Here is a 15,652-nt window from a genome sequence, read left to right on the forward strand (position 1 = left end):
GCTTATGTAGAGACATGTGGCTTTTATGGCCTCACACAAAGTGACCTCTGGAGACCATCAAGTGACGAGTGTGATAAAGTAAGTAAATCCAGCTCTGCCCCAGGCCTCCCTTGACCCAGGACCTTGGACTCACAGGAGCCAGACCTGCTATTGACAGAGCAAGGTCATCTTGGGATGGCTTGCTCAGAAGCAGCGGTTAGATGGAGAGGCCAAACTGTCACGTGTCTCTTGCATTAACCAGTGCCTACAGTTGTCCCCATTGGAATGGCTCCGTGCTTTGTACAGATCCTTCTAAACACATGCTCTGTGTGTTTGTAATTCATGCAAGGGAGTTCCTCATCACTACCCAGATGGCCTCTCTAGGGCTGCAAGCTGGCAGTAGGGGCACTACCTGCCTGGATACAGCTATGTTCCTACAGTGTCCCCACTCTGCTGGCTACTGAACTTTGGGTGTCAATCCCAGGGTCTCCACCGTGCATTTGGTATTTTGATCTGCCTGACTAGCTGAATATGCTCATTCTGGCCCTTTAAAGTGAGCTCTATATATGGTTTTTTATTTGTCATTTCTTAGCATATTTTATTATGATATCTTCATGTATATATGTCATTGTATTTTGCTCATATTTGCTCCCAGCTACCCTTCCTGGTCCCTCATCCTATCCCCTCACTAGTTCCCTTCCTCCTCTGAATGTTACTCCTTTATTATATATATATATATAAAATGTATCATATGTTATATATACTTATATAAAATATTCTGATTCTGACTATCAGAAAATATATAATAATTCTTTCTTCCCCCATTATCCTCTCATTCTTCTTCCTCTCTCTTTTAAAGCCCTGTCTGTCTATCTATCTATCTATCTATCTATCTATCTATCTATCTATCTATCATCTATCCACCCACCCACCCACATACATATATATTTAAAATACAGATTCTGCATATGAGAGAAAAACATATTTGTCTTTCTGAGTTTAGCTTATTTCACTTAACATGATGACATCTAATTCCATTCATTTTTTCCCCTTCAGATGATATAATTGTGTTCTTCACTTTGGCTGGAAAAAACTCCATTGTATGTGTATACTACATTTTCTTCATCTGTTCACGTACATGGAATTTTCAATATGCTCCCAAAAGGGTGAAATCTCTCACACTTGCCCAGATTCACTTCAGTGGCCCAGTCTCTTTGGCCCTGCTCTTGACTTCCAAGGCAAATTACTGGGACAGATCCTCTGCCCATGGCATTGTCTGGGTGACGGTACGGGGTGCAAATTCATGGAGTCCTCATGAACTATGCTTATTTGAAGAGGAGGCCAGAAGGGAGTTGGAAGGGAGGCACAGAGGCTCATGGCTTGCTTCCTCTTGCCCAGGTTTCTCTGGGAACTGTGTTGGCTGTGGCAAGAAAGGTTTCTGTTACTTCACCGAATTCTCCAACCACATCAACCTGAAGCTGACCACGCAGCCCAAGAAACAGAAGCACCTCAAGTACTATCTGGTCCGAAATGCACAAGGGGCACTGACCAAAGGACCTTTGATCTGCTGGAAAGGCTCTGGTGAGGGGGGAGGGGACCTTGAATCTGGAGAGATGGAGAGGTGGAAGGAGCTGGGAATGTACCCCCAGTGGCCACTGTGGGGCTCAGAGGGGATGGGACTCCTGTACAATGCTACAGGCCAAGCCCGTGCCACTGAAGATGCTTCTCAGTGCCAGCTTATGTGACAGACTCACTGGGCAGGGTAAACACTGGCAGGAGGCCACCTGGTACTGAGCCTCTTTTTGGTGGGTGGTAGGGACCGTGGTTCTTATTCCCAGGGGATATTTACCATTGCTGGGGATGCTTCTGATCATGAAGACTAGAGGCTGCTGCTGGTGCCTAGAATGCAGCTAAATACCACCACAGTGTGCAAGACAGCCCCTGGCAAGAGGCTATGATTCCCAAAGTGTCCCAAAGGGGAGACTGAGAAAGCTGGGCTTGGGCAGTCCCAAGCCATCACCACCTTCTGCATCCCCAAGCTCTGCCCGCTGTGACCAAAGAGACCAGCTCTGGGCTGCTAGTCCCCAGGGGTGAGCTGGGCTTTACCAGGAGAAGGCGGCACTGTGGCCCCTTAGTCTCCCTTGTATCTCTCCTAGACATTGGGTCAGCTGAGGGGAGAAGCAAGGGCATTGTCTGTCCTGAGCTCTGCCCTGGATGGTAGAGTACGCCTGAGAAGGAACTTTCCAGAAATAGTCAGGAGAGCTGTCCTTTTCTGTCCCCTACTTTTCTGCATTTTCTGGAATCTTCCACACTGGTTCTTTGAGTGGAGGGAAGAGGTCTGAGGCATGAGTGACTAGGTGGTGATCCTCACTCAACCCATTTCTCCTCTCATTTTCTCTTCCCCCTTTACTGTATTCTGTGACTGCTTAATAAGTTCCTGCTGTGTACCAGCCAGTGCCCAGGCCCCGTGGATGAAGCTGGTCTTCCCCCATGGGTCCAGTTCTCTGTCTTGCTCACAGTTAGAGCTGTTTCTGGGAGTCATTATTTATGAAAGAGGACGTGTAAGGCTGGAAGGGAGGTGCTGACTCGCCCTGTGCCTTGGGCCATTACTCTGTGTCTCCTTGGATGTTAAGCACACAGCTCAGATGGCTCAGTTACATAAGTTGTATTTCTTGTTCCTCCTACTGGACAGCCTTAATTCTCTCTGTTGATAGAGCTGCCCATTGGCAGGGGAGCCATTTTTGGAACATGGCACCTCTGCAACACACTGAGACAGAGACTAGCATGGCGCGTTTATAGATGCTCACGTGCCCCACTCTCTGTAGTCACTTCCTCTCCAGGAAGTAATTCTGTAGAGGGAAGAGCCAATCAGGTTTTACACATGCTTCTTGCCTCCACTAGAGTTCAGAAGTCGGCAGAACTCCAACACCTGCTCTGGTTCTCTGTTCCCACCGTTGGAGAGCTCGGGGTCCCTGGCTGCCTTCCCCAGCGAGCCTGCTCCTGGGACAAACCCCAGTGTCCCAGTGGGAGCTCAGCAGGCAGGTGAGACTACAGAGTGGTGGTGTCCCAGGTGCTGAAGCCATGTACCTGGCCTTGGCATTCTTCGAAATAAATCAAGGGAACGCTTCTCCTGTAGTCTCGTTCTCTGCGCGGCGTTTTGCTTTGTGTGTTGTCGTTCTATGTTGTTTTGAGTCTGTACATTTTAGCAAAGTGTGCAGGCTGGCTTTGGTTTGGAAAGCCTGCCTGCTCTCCTGTTCGATGAGGTATGTGATTGCCCTGGTGGTGGAAGTCTGTGTCACGGCCCACCTGCAGGCTCACAGCACACAGCTCAGGAGATGACGAGTGGCAAGCCAGCATTTCAAGTGGACTTCTTGGAGAGGCTGAGGTTCCACTCGTGTCCTTTATCCCATGACAAGTGGGCCTACTCTGTGCACGTGCCTCACGAAGGCACACCATGCCCTGTAAGCAGTGGAGTGTTTGGAAAATTGAGGCTCATGGAAGCTGAGGCTTGCCTGGGACCTCACAAGGATGAGTTGGGGAGACGGGGGGGGGGGGGTAGGGGGAGGCACCAAATGTTTTTGCTTCACACACCTGGCCCTGAGCCACACAGGCGATGCCTTAGTGAGCATGGTTGGCTAGAGACACCAGCCTTCCTGGGGAGTCTTCCTGTTTCCTGCCCAGACAGTCAGTGCGGCTCATTGTCCCGGGAGTGAAGCCAGTGTCCCGGACTCTGCTCTAGCACCTGTCCATCACTGTAGCTGAACACACTGTCCTGCAGGGGCTCTAGGCTCCCCTCCACAGGCTGGCCTCTGGCCTCTTCTTCCTCCAGTGTCCAGGCCCTTCACTTCCTGGGGTGTGGGAGCCTGCTTTGGGGTCTGAGCACCTGGTGTAGATGCCAGTGCTGCTGTCCATGCTGAATGGCTTGTGCAATTCAATCACTTCTAGGAACTTAACTCTCTTTCCACCTGTGTATACCTGGGAGGTCTTTTCCATCCAGCTCACCGGGTGAGCTCAGTGAGTTCTGGTGACAGCAGCCCTTCATGGTACTTGTTCCGTGCCAGCTCTGCTCCATGCCCCAGATGTCTACCCATCTGAGTCCCTCACGCAGTGGTTCTGCTAGCTGATACCCCGACCCCCATTTTATAGAGAGGACACTGAAATTTGGAGAGATTCAGTGAGTGACTCAGGTCACATAGCTTGTAAGTAAGTGGTTCCGACACAAGGTGGCCAGCCCTAGAGCCACATTTGAACTGTCATGAGCCACTGTCCCTACATGTTCCTTCTACTTGAAAGCTTTTCAGACCACTCCAGCCAGCAGAGGCCTCCTCATGGCCAGAGTCCACAGTTGTCCGCAGAATTATTCCCAAAGCTTAGGGAACATGAACCCTCTAAGTAGCCCAGACCCTGTCAACAACCAGCCTGCCAGCCTTTTTCACTTTGCTTTTTGTTTTGCTTTTGAGCTGGGGTTTCTCTGTGTAGCCCTCTCTGTCCTAGAACTCACTGTAGACCAGGCTGGCCCCAAACTCAGAGATTTACCTGCCTCTGTCTCCTGGGTGCTGGGATTAAAGGCGTGTGCCACCAACAACTGGCAAGGGAAGGCATGCAACCTGTGTTTTGATGCAAACTGAACTCCAGATGTGGAGGAAGGTTGAAGCAAGCAGAACCATCCATCTCAGATGTGGCCTGTGGGTCAGGAAGCCCCAGCCACACGTGTACCCCGGGTCCTTCCCTTACCCATGCTAGACCCACTGGGATGAAAGCAAAAGATTCATGGTATCTGTATGTTCATGTTCCTATGTGTCTGTCTGCTCACATGTTCATGTGCAAACAGGAACATGTATGTATTTCTAAGTGTGCATACAAGTATTTGTGTATATTGGTTCCTTGTACAATTATGTGTTTATTAAGTATGTTTCCGTGTATTTGTATGTATAAGTAGGAGAGCATGCATATATGTGCTCCTATCTACATACCTGTGCATATGTGTACATGTGTGTGAAATCAGAAATGTGTTTGCATTCATATGTGCACATGTATGTCTGCATGGGCAAGAACAGAGCTAATTTGTCTGCCAAGCTCCAGTGCAGCCTGTGGTCTGACCCCCCTTTCCGTCCTTTCTGCTTTCAGGAACGGCCTCTGATCACCCCTCAGTGACTACAGCAACAAGTCCTGCTGTCTTCAATGGCAAGGGTTCCCCTAAGCACCCACAGCTGGCCAAGAGTAGCCTGTGTGCTCTGCCACGCCCCTCAGCCTTAGGTAGTGCGGCTGACTCTGGGGGGGCGGTGGTTGGGGCTCCTTCTTTTCTCTGGGCCTCGGCTAGAGGGGACATGGGAACTACAGGGCTCGGGACGTGGAGCTTCCTGAGTCTAATGTTGCATTGGTGAACATCCTACTGTCTGGGCCTGGACTAGTGCTGGGTGGGTCTTATGTGAGAGGTGTCATGTGTGCTGAGGGGCCGTGGATGTTCTGTGCTGATGACAGGTAGCCTCCTTTGAAGTATGTGTCAGGAAGATTTGGGAGTTTGGGGGGAAATGGATGTCGGAGCAGATAAGAATGAATCCAGAGCCCAGCGCTGTCTTGTAAGCCAGGGACCCTGCAGTCTCTTCACAGTCCCTCCTTAGGGGTTAGTACGCTACCACGAGGACAGTAGGAGGATCTCCAGCTGCTGCGTGGAATCACTGCACATCTGGGAGCTCGTTGACCGGTACTGACAGTTGCTATCGGCATCAGCCCACCACTCAAACTTGTCTGCCCACCTGGGGGAGGTGATAAATGAGTTTTAGAGACCGGTGAAAGGAGGCAAAGAGACTTAGAGACTGGGCTCAGACTATTGTTCCAGTCCCACAACTGCTGTGCCTAAGGCCAAGTCTTAGGAACAAGACTTCTCCGTCTCAAGTCCTACGGCAAGTCTTCCGGTCTCCTTCTCTTCCTACTTTGTCCCTCCCCGCTTCCCTTTCACTGTGAGCTGAACCGAGCTGGAGCTTGGGGTCCAGGACACTAAACTGGAGCGTCCTTAGAAAACGCCCACCCTGGGGATGGCGTTGAGCTCGTGGGTAGAGTGTGTTGCCTGGCTTTTGTTTTCAGGGAAAGAAACTGAGGTCCAGAGAGGCTCCCTGGCCTGGAATACAACTTCATTGTGCCAGAAGGCTTCTCGTTTTCTAAAAGAGCAACTCCCCTGCCTCACCCCAATGTCCCCCTCAGTGAATCCAAGGCTCTTCAGTCTTGACTAGCTTCCGCCTTCTGGAGCCTTTATCACTCCCCACCCACCCTCAAGACCCCCAGCTTCTTCCAGTGGCTGTTTCTTCTCCCGGTGCTGAGTGCAGGACAGCCTCATGACTGAAGACTGGCCCTTGCTCATAAGCACAGGAGGCCCCGGGCTATCCATGGCCGCTTCTCTGAATTTAGCTCTGTGGACACTTAGTTTTAGTGTCACACAACCCATGCAACAATCCACCAGATCTTCTCAGCCTGCGACCTCTGGCCTTGGTTTTGGCCAGAAGCCTACAGAGGCGCCTTCAAGATTGGACTTGAACTTCAAGCTTATTTTGTGGAGTTGTGTGGGGGACGGAGATCTTTCAGTTCCCTGATGGGGCCTCAAAGGCCTTCTGGAATCAGCCTGTTGAACCTCACTCTCCTCCTTTAACCGTTCGCGTCCTTGGTGGCCACACTGTGGTGTCCACACTCTGCTCCCCTATCTCTCAGTGCTCACTTGACCTCAGTTAGATGGATGTCTCAGGGCCATAACCTGCTCTCCCTCAAAGGAGTTCCCGGTGGGGACCCAACAACCCTCTGTCATCTTGACCTTTGAAGGCACCTTGGAGTCCCAAGCTCATGGCTATGGTAAAGCCTGACAGAAAGAGGGACTGACTCAGAGACACTGGCTGACCTGGGTCACAGAGTTGAGCACAGGCATGTATCAGAGCTACCATGCCTTCTCTGTCCTGGCGTGGAGGGACCCTGAAAAGCAAGGTGTAGGAAACTCCTACTGAGTGAGGCCTGGTACTCACTGCTCTCAGTGAAGTGCTGCCCCCTGGTAGATGATGGGAACTAGGAGCCTTGTCTCAGAGGCTTTGGGGGAGGGGTGGGGCTAGTGCTCCCAAGTGGAGGGAACAGGAAACTAAAAGTCCTGAACTACCTCCTCAGAAATGTCAAATGAGGTCCCCTTCTAGAGACAAAGAAATAGTTGGCTCATGCTGCTTCTGATGTTTTGAGAGCACTTAATGGCATAGAGTCCCAGGAGAGGCATTTCCAGTTGACCTTCTGGAGGAGGTAGGGGATGCTCGTAGCTTTCTCTGGGTTCCTCGGCTCCAGCCTCACCCTCCAGCAGTTCAGGACCACTTCCTAGAAGAGCTGGGTCCTCCCTCTAAGGGGCTCTTCCTCTGTTCCTGGTGCCAGCGTTTGGTGAGCTGGATCCCTCGTGCAGAAGTGAGAGTCCTGCCCGTGAGGACAAAGAAGCCTGCTCGTTTGAAAGTATTTCAAGTCCTTGCACCTTTGTGTCCATTTGTTTGATTTTCTTCTCCTTCAGCCGATCTACAGATGAGGTCTTACTTGGGGTTCCTTTCAAGCGACTCTACTGCAGTCAGGCTCAAACTGCTACAGGCTTCAGAATAATTTGGGTATCAGTGACAGGGCGTATGCTCTAACTGTCATGTCACAAACCCCGTGTGGTAGCTCTAGGCAGAGCCTAGGAAGGGATGATTTTGATGAGCACCTGCTAGCTCTGTGTATATCCTCTTTCTAGGCTGAGGGAGGCTTGGCCCTCTGGGTCTCTACTCCTGCTGTGGGTTCACATCACCCAGGGGCCCCAAGTATCGGGATGACCTGCTCCCCACATGCTGAGCTTCTTGAGTTCCTTGGAATAGGCTTGGGTTCAGATAGCCAGGTTTTTGTTTGTCTTGTTTTTGAAGGCAAGGTCTCATTGGGTAAGTAAGCCCTGGCTGGCCTGGAACTTGCTATGTAGACCAGGCTAGCCTTGAGCTCAACAGAAATCTGCCTGTTTCTGCCTTCTGGGTGCTGGGATTAAAGGCATGCACCAACACCCTTGGCTAGGTAGTTTTTAAAATGTTCAGGTGAATTTAACGTGCAGCAGGGTTGAGACAAGGGGCTCTAGAGATGTGAAAATTTGTGTCTGAAATTTTTCAAGAAAATATGGTAGCCGATTCTTGGTGCTTTGAATAATCTACAGATATTTTTAAGTTGTGAGCATGTTGATATCTAGAGTGGGCAGGGGTGACTCCTAAGCAGCAGTGGCTCCAGCTTCTGGTCTTGTTTTTTAATGTCTGAAACCAGCTTTCCAGGTTGGGTGGGGGTGAGGGTAGTGTTGGAGGGCAGGAAGTGGTGTGCAAGTGGATCAGCACTGCCCTCTAGTGGCAAAACTGTGTTGGTGCATTGAACGCTGGATGTGTAATTGACCACTGGCAATGTGGCTGGTTGATGCCCGAGGCAGCAGCAGTGACTGAACCCAAACCCCTGGCTAAGTGTTTCATTTAAGCGTTTTACTTATATTCTCTCTACTTCTGATTAAGACACTTTCTCAGTATATTTTATTATTTTTTGGTTGTTTAAAAAAAAAAAAAGAACTTAAACTTACAGTTTAAACACAACCCTGGAGCGAAACATTTATAAAAATCAACAAGATGTTCCCTTTTGCCTAGGTATTTGAGTAGAGGCTTGAAATCCATTGTAAAACTGTGATTAAAAAAATACCAAGAGCTGGGGATGTATCTCAATGGTAGAACATTTGTCTAGCATATACAAGGTCCCGGATTTGAGCTCCACCTCTGTAAACAAAACAAGTCAGGGGAGGCTTTTATTTACACCAGTTTCCAATGGTGACCTAACCCATGCTCTGAATATTGTCTAGGTATCCTGCCAAACTCTGGGCCTCCCAAAAAGCGCCACAAAGGGTGGTCCCCAGAGTCTAAATCCACCACAGATGGTGGCTTCCCTCAGGGGGCTGGCAACAGAGCAGCTAAACATGGTAAGTGGCTAGGGCCTTGCCCAAATCCCAAAGTTGGGTGCCATTGATGGTGGCCTGCTAGTGGCATGTGTGCATGTGTGCGCAGGTCGGTAGGCAGGTGAATAAAGGGGTTCTGGGTAGCTGGCATAGCAGAGGGACCTCTTCTCATGTGTCTGCAGCTACCTGAGGTCTAGCCTCCTGCAACACTCCTGTAGTAGTCACCTGACCTAGAAAGATCTCCAAGCAGCGTCTCTGCTGACAGTGAAGAGTCTGTCTGTTGGTGGGGAAGGGGGTGCTGAGGGGACCCACAGTTTTGTGAGTATGGGGATGGGTCAGGCAGCAGTTTGCAGGGTGGGTGGATGTTTGGTGGGCAGGGGACAGATGCTTCATTTGCTATGTTTTACTAAAGCACTTGTTATGGTTCTAGAAAGTACCAGCATGGCCTGCGTGCCCCAGGCTGGCTTGGTGGGACCAGCTTCAGTCACCTTCCCAGTGGTGGCTTCTGGCGAACCAGTGTCTGTTCCGGACAACTTGCTGAAAATATGCAAGGCCAAGCCAGTGATATTTAAAGGCAAGTATAGCTGTGCATTGAGCAGCGGAGGTAGGGAAGCATGCAAGGAATCCCCTACCAAACTGTGACCTCATCTCAGTCCAGCTCCAAAGGCATCCTCCAGAGCCATCCCAAAAGCTCCCGAGCCGTCCCGAAAGCTCCCGAGAAAGCCCAAAAGCTCTCCAGGGAAATGAACAAACTAAGTGGGCACAGTCTCTAGAGTGCTGAGAAGAACATGTCACTTTGTCCCAGCAGGCATGTAGTGACTCTACCCCCATGACACTCGTTTGCTTGTTCGAGGTCCTCTCCTTCATCCACTCTGTTTCCCAGAACCCGAACTACAGTTACCCAGCCAGTGTCGACCTTTGAGGACTGGGGAGATGGACAAAGCAACCCCATGCCTTGTTCCATTGTCATCCAAAGCCGGGAGTCATTTTGGACCATGCACTTGGCCACGGTCACTGCTATAGAAGCATTAAATAAGACACTATTGGATTGCCTTTATGCGGTGGCTAGTGTTACCCCCATGTGTTACATGGAGGTGGCGTTGTGGCTCAGCTGAAGAAATCTTTTTGTGATGAGCTGGGGACTTTAAAATGGGGAGCTGTGCGCAGGTTCAGCAAGCAGTGCCTGAGGTGCTGAGGTGTGCAGGACCATATATATTTCCTTCCTTGGCATCTCATTTGTAGGAAGCAAAGTGGGAACACAGCAGGAACATGCCAGAGGCAGGCATTGCTCACTGGGACAGGGCATTACCTTCTTTCCTAAGATAAGCCAGTGCCCCTGATCTCAGGAACAAAAATGACACACTATTCAGAAAGGAGGGTACAGTGTGACCTTTGGGGCCTTGACCTTCCCTGGGTCTCTGAAGGCTCATCTCCCATCAAGCTGTTCTGTGGGTGAGAAAGGCTGAGAACACAGCTGGGGCAGAACTCACAGGTGGATGCCAACACCTGTGCAGGGCAGGATGCCTCACAGAAGGGAGCCCCACAGGCCTGTGCCTCACACTGAGTCGTCTCAGAGGACAGGTCCTCTTCTTTGCTCAAGTATGCTCCCTTCCCTGACCCCATCTAGGCGTCCAGGCCCAGCCTGCAGCTCTGTAACTTAGCTTCCATCCGGTTCTCAGGGCAGCTTCCAGGAGGCCCTAGCATGGCAAGCATGGCATCCTTTTTGTCGGCTGGCACATTTGTGCCGCTGTTCCCACATCCCACCATCCAAGGGCAATAAACAGATGTGAATTCACAGGCCTGCCCCAGAGTCAGAACATGCCTAAAGTGTGAGCCTGGAGCTGTGGGTGGGGCCAGCATGTGTCTTAGCAAATCTATCACAATCAAGTATGAGAAACAGTTTTTCCTCAAGAAGTGGTTCATGCAGTCCCATGTGATGCCTGAGCATAGCTCTGCATAGTGAGGTCCAGTGTCGTTTTGGTAACAAAGAATACCATTCTCTTCATGCACTGATCAGTTAGCATCTCCCTGTGAATGCTCTTCCTCGGGTTGGATGACAGGTGACATTTCTGTCCTAGGTTCCAGGAGGGCAGAGCAGGTGGACTAGGTCAGTAATGGCTGTAGGGAGGTCTGAGGGACTGAAGGAACTCTCCTGGCTGTGAGGCTCAGAGGATCCACAGTGGTACCCCACCAAGGCTGAGTGCAAAACCAGTTGCTATGTGGCTGCTTTCTTCTCCCCCATAGGCCACGGGAACTTCCCGTACCTCTGTGGAAACCTGAACGATGTGGTCATCAGTCCCCTGCTGTACACCTGCTACCAGAACTCGCAGTCGCTTTCCAGGGCCTACGAGCAGCACGGTGCCTCCACCATGCAGCCCATATCCGAGGAGACGCAGCTGTTGCTGACTGTCTACTACCTCGTCCAGCTGGGTGAGCCTGTGTGTAGCTATGGGCTCGGGATGGATCTTCATGGGAGGACCAAACAGACTCAGGAGGCCAGAGAGGAATATGAAGACCAGGTCACCCCTAACCTTCCCAGGGAGGAGTCAGCCAGGAGAAGGGTGTAATCAACAGAGTGGTTCAAAGACAGCTCACTCACCGCTGTTCCATACACAAAGACACGGGTGATAAAGTCCTCACTCTGGCCCCAGGGAGCTCAACCAGAAAAGAGAAACAAGAGACAAGGAATTTCCCAGAAAAGGGACCTTTAAGAGGTATATGGGCATGTGGGATCCACTTAGGGTCATTGAGAAAGGCCTGTGAGTGGAGACTTGACCACCAGAGGAACAGCTTGGTGAAGAGCTGAGGAAAGAGCACAGGTGGGAGTGGGTGGGTGGGCACACTGGTGGGGGCTGGGATGTGGGTGGGAGCACAGGTGGGGCTGACTGTGGGTATGAGGGAGTACAGCAGGTGCGTATGAATGTGGCGGGAGTGGGTGGGTGGGCAGAACAGGTGAGTGGCCGGAATAAGTGAAAGATTTGTTGGTAACATCTGGTTGCATTGCTCTCAAGGCCAGCTGCCCTGTGGAAGGAGAGTTATCTTAAGTCTCATGGAGGCTAAGGCCAAAGGTATACATTTGGGAAACGTGGGCTTGATAAAGTCTATGTGGAAGTGCCTAGGCCAGTTATGACCCCACTGTGAGCAGTTGCTGGTGGACAGTGAGGAGTTCAGGCTTGATCTTCCATACCTAGATATAGTCAGCGGCTCAGTGGCTGAGGAGACTCAGGATGGAAGCACAGGAAGGTCAAGGCTCTGGCAGACCCAGCGGCGATTTCTCTGAGGCTCCTTTCCATGACCCACATATCTATCAGTGGGGATCTAGCCTCATCCTTTCCCCATCACCACCCTCCCCACCACCACCCTCCCCACCACCACCCTCCCCACCACCACCTTCCCCATTACCACCCTCCCCATCACCACCCTCCCCACCACCACCCTCTCCATCACAAACCTCTCTTGCCTCTTCCTCTCTATGTCTCTAAGGACCATGGACCAGACTGCATCTCCTTCCTTGGAGCTCACTGGCTATTTCCAGTCCTGTTAAACAGACATCCATTCCCAGACCTAGTGGCTGCCTGTTTCTCACTCCCCTGTCCCACTCTGCCCCAGATGCTGCCTCCTGTGTAATGTTGACCCTGCTGGAGCATCATGGACTTCACACTTACTCCATGTGAAATGCTCTAGTCTAGGACATCTGTGTACCTTGCCCTTTCTTGTCATTTGAATTTTGACCCACATGCTATCTCCTCAGAGAAGCCTTGCTGACACAACCTGGACAGCTCCCCACATCTGGGCCTCCTGGCCTCTATTAGTTTCCTTTGTGTTTAGAGCAATGCCACTCCAGGGCATCATGGGCTGCTGTGTTTACCTGAGCATCTCTCCTGGGTTAGGATGCATGAGCTACTGGACCAAGAACGCTGGCCCTGCTGCTTCATGTGTGGGTGCAGCCTCTGCGGGGCCAGCTTGGTGTTCACTGAAGGTGTGTTGTGGAAATGGACTAAGTTGATATAGAGGCCACTGAAGGAAAGTGTGTCAAGGCCAAGGGCTGAGCACCTCACAATGAGGCTGGGAGTAGAAAGTGGGGTCACTGGTGCTTAACTTGTGAGTTGGCCACATAGGTGGGTGGCCACCTTAATGAAGGATATAGGAGAAGGGCAGGGACAAAAGCCATGAGAGAAGGGAGGCGAAGAAGCAAGCGTAGGGAGTATAGGCCACCTCTAAGGGAGCTCAGCTTGGAGGTGATGGCTCTAGAGAGAGATGTGGGCTCGAGGGAGAGTTCCCAGAGACAAAGAGGCAAGCAGCTAATCTGCCAATTCTAATTTGATTAGCTATTTCAAATAGCTAGTCACAATCAAAAGTATCTACTAAAAATAAAGACAGTAGGGCCAGTGGGACGGCTCATGGGGTCAAGGTGCTTGCCACCAAACCTGAGGATGAGTTTGATCCTGGAACCCACATGGTGGAAAGAGAGGATGTTGGATTTTGACCTCCACACATATTCTACGGCACACACGCGAAATAAATGGGAAAACCAGTGAAGCTCTAAGCCCATCTAATCAAAGTCTGGCACAGCCCCAGGCTGCTTGTACAGGCTGCCCGAGATAAGCTTAGGAAACTGTGACAGGCTTGGCCAGCCTTTCGATGTTCGTCACACAGCATTGTCACCCACAGAGCTCACACTTGAGGACTATACACTTAGAGTTTTTAAAAATAGCAAAAGTATCATGGTGTTTTAAGAAAGTTTGTGGTGTTTGCTTTGGGCTGCGTTCATAGCAGCTAAGGTCCCAGAGCTGGTGTGGGCATAGCTGGGTGAAAGTCTAATGACCTTCCCTCCAGCTCCTCAAAGACAATAGTAGACTAGAATGCCCAGATAACTCACAAAGGAAAACATTCACAGAAACTAAAAAAATAAAAAAGGTTTGACCTCAGCAGTCGTTGAAGAGAGACATATGAGCAATGAGCTATTTTTTTTCCTCAGTATCCAAGAGATGGTACCCACTGATGCTAAGGATGCTGGACCACAATTGCCACACCAATCATGCCGGAGGATCTGACTTTTGAGAATTCAAGTGTAGGCTTCCTATCGCTGTGATAAAAACACCATGACCAAAACCAACGTGGGGAGGAAAGATTATGTTTCAGCTTACAGTTTCATATCACAGTCCATCACTGAGGGAAGTCAGGGCAGGAACTGAAACCAGGGCAGGAACTGAGGCAGAGGCCACGGAAGACTGCTGCTCACTGGCTTGTTCAGCTTGCTTTCCCATGCCATCCAGGGTCACCTGCTTAGAGGGAGCACCACCCATGTGAGCTGGAACATGCACTACAGGCAGGCTTGCACGGCGGCCAGGGAACTCTGGTGGTCATATTTTCTCAATTGAGGTTTCTTCTTCCCAGATGATTCTAGCTTGTGTTTGACATAAAACTATCCAGCCTGCCTAGCAAGTATCACGCTGTACCTTAAGACACGCACTCCGGAAGTACCTACAGAGGAATTTCTTGAAGAAACAGAGACATCTGCAGTAGGGACAAGGATGACCAAATGACCCCTCCACACGAGAATCATTTACAGTCATCAGCAGTGCTGTGCAGGGAGACCACAACACATGGGAACCCGTTTGTAGGGTTATGGTTAGGAACCAAATTGAGTACCCACAATCCTTACAGTAGACAGAGAAAAAGACAACACGTTTCTTCTCTGTGGCACTTTCAGGATGGAGGGTTTGTGGCTGGCTTCCTTTTATGATCTCTATTCTTGGTGACTTGTCATCACTATTTCAGGTTGTATGCTCCTAAGTATACCTCATATAGTCTCGGATACCCACAGTGTTGGTGGCAAGCTGTCTATGTACCTGTCCAGCAGGCAATGACGTCACCTCTCCAATGCCACATGTCTTGCAGCTGCAGACCAGGTGCCGCTGATGGAGGACCTGGAGCAGATCTTCCTGCGCTCCTGGCGCGAATCACACCTGACGGAGATAAGGCAGTACCAGCAGGTGCCTCCACAGCCCTTCCCGCCAGCCACCAGCACTGCTGCACCTGTGACTTCTGCACAGCTGCCCTGGCTAGCAGGCCTGGCTGCCAGCTCCTGTAATGACAGTGTGCATGTCATCGAGTGTGCTTACTCCCTGGCCGAGGGCCTCTCTGAGATGTTCCGGCTGCTCATCGAGGGTAAACTCTCCAAGACCAACTACGTGGTCATCATCTGCGCCTGCCGCAACGCCGCCATCGACTCCTGTATTGCTGTCACTGGTGAGTGCTGGCTATCCCTTGAGCAGTGGGAATTCAGCATGCTGTTGATTGTTTAATCTCACCTTTGTCCTTTTGGGGGCTCTGGGTTGCAGGGGCAGTTAGCACTTTAGTTGATGCAGGCAGCTTTAGAAGGCAGCCTTAGTCTTAGCTGCCTGTTCCTGGAGATGTGCTTAGTTAGACTTTTCTGCCTGCAGTGGCTAGGTTAGCAACTTTAGAATCTGAATTGCCTTGGTTACAAAATCTGGCTTCAAAAAACATCCTCTCACACCACCACCAGTCTGGCCTCCAGTTATTTAAGGACTAGACCGAAATAAGAAACAATGATCTACTTTGCTAGATAAGTATTACAAATTTTCCTGAAAGCCTACTGTGTGCAGCCATTGCTCTTGGGGCTGGGACTCAACATGGCGTTCAGGAGGGAATTTCCATGGCAATATAAACACCGAGCACGCAGGCTACGGGCGG

The 15,652-nt window shown here is 50.7% G+C and overlaps 1 protein-coding gene across 9 annotated transcripts in view; it reads left to right on the top strand.

The window, feature by feature from the left end:
• GREB1 (growth regulating estrogen receptor binding 1) overlaps positions 1-15,652 on the top strand; it is a 137,644-nt gene that overhangs the window by 80,852 nt on the left and 41,140 nt on the right. For all 9 annotated transcript variants that reach the window (XM_084792223.1, XM_084792220.1, XM_084792219.1 and 6 more), the window contains 7 exons: positions 1,378-1,560; positions 2,881-3,021; positions 5,107-5,235; positions 8,843-8,959; positions 9,366-9,509; positions 11,180-11,365; positions 14,837-15,187. In XM_084792223.1, the coding sequence (XP_084648349.1) occupies positions 1,378-1,560; positions 2,881-3,021; positions 5,107-5,235; positions 8,843-8,959; positions 9,366-9,509; positions 11,180-11,365; positions 14,837-15,187 (1,251 nt within the window). The remainder of the gene's footprint in view (positions 1-1,377; positions 1,561-2,880; positions 3,022-5,106; positions 5,236-8,842; positions 8,960-9,365; positions 9,510-11,179; positions 11,366-14,836; positions 15,188-15,652) is intronic.

The sequence above is a fragment of the Acomys minous genome (genome assembly GCF_964271855.1).
Source record: "Acomys minous genome assembly, chromosome: 8".
NCBI classification, from domain to species: domain Eukaryota; kingdom Metazoa; phylum Chordata; class Mammalia; order Rodentia; family Muridae; genus Acomys; species Acomys minous.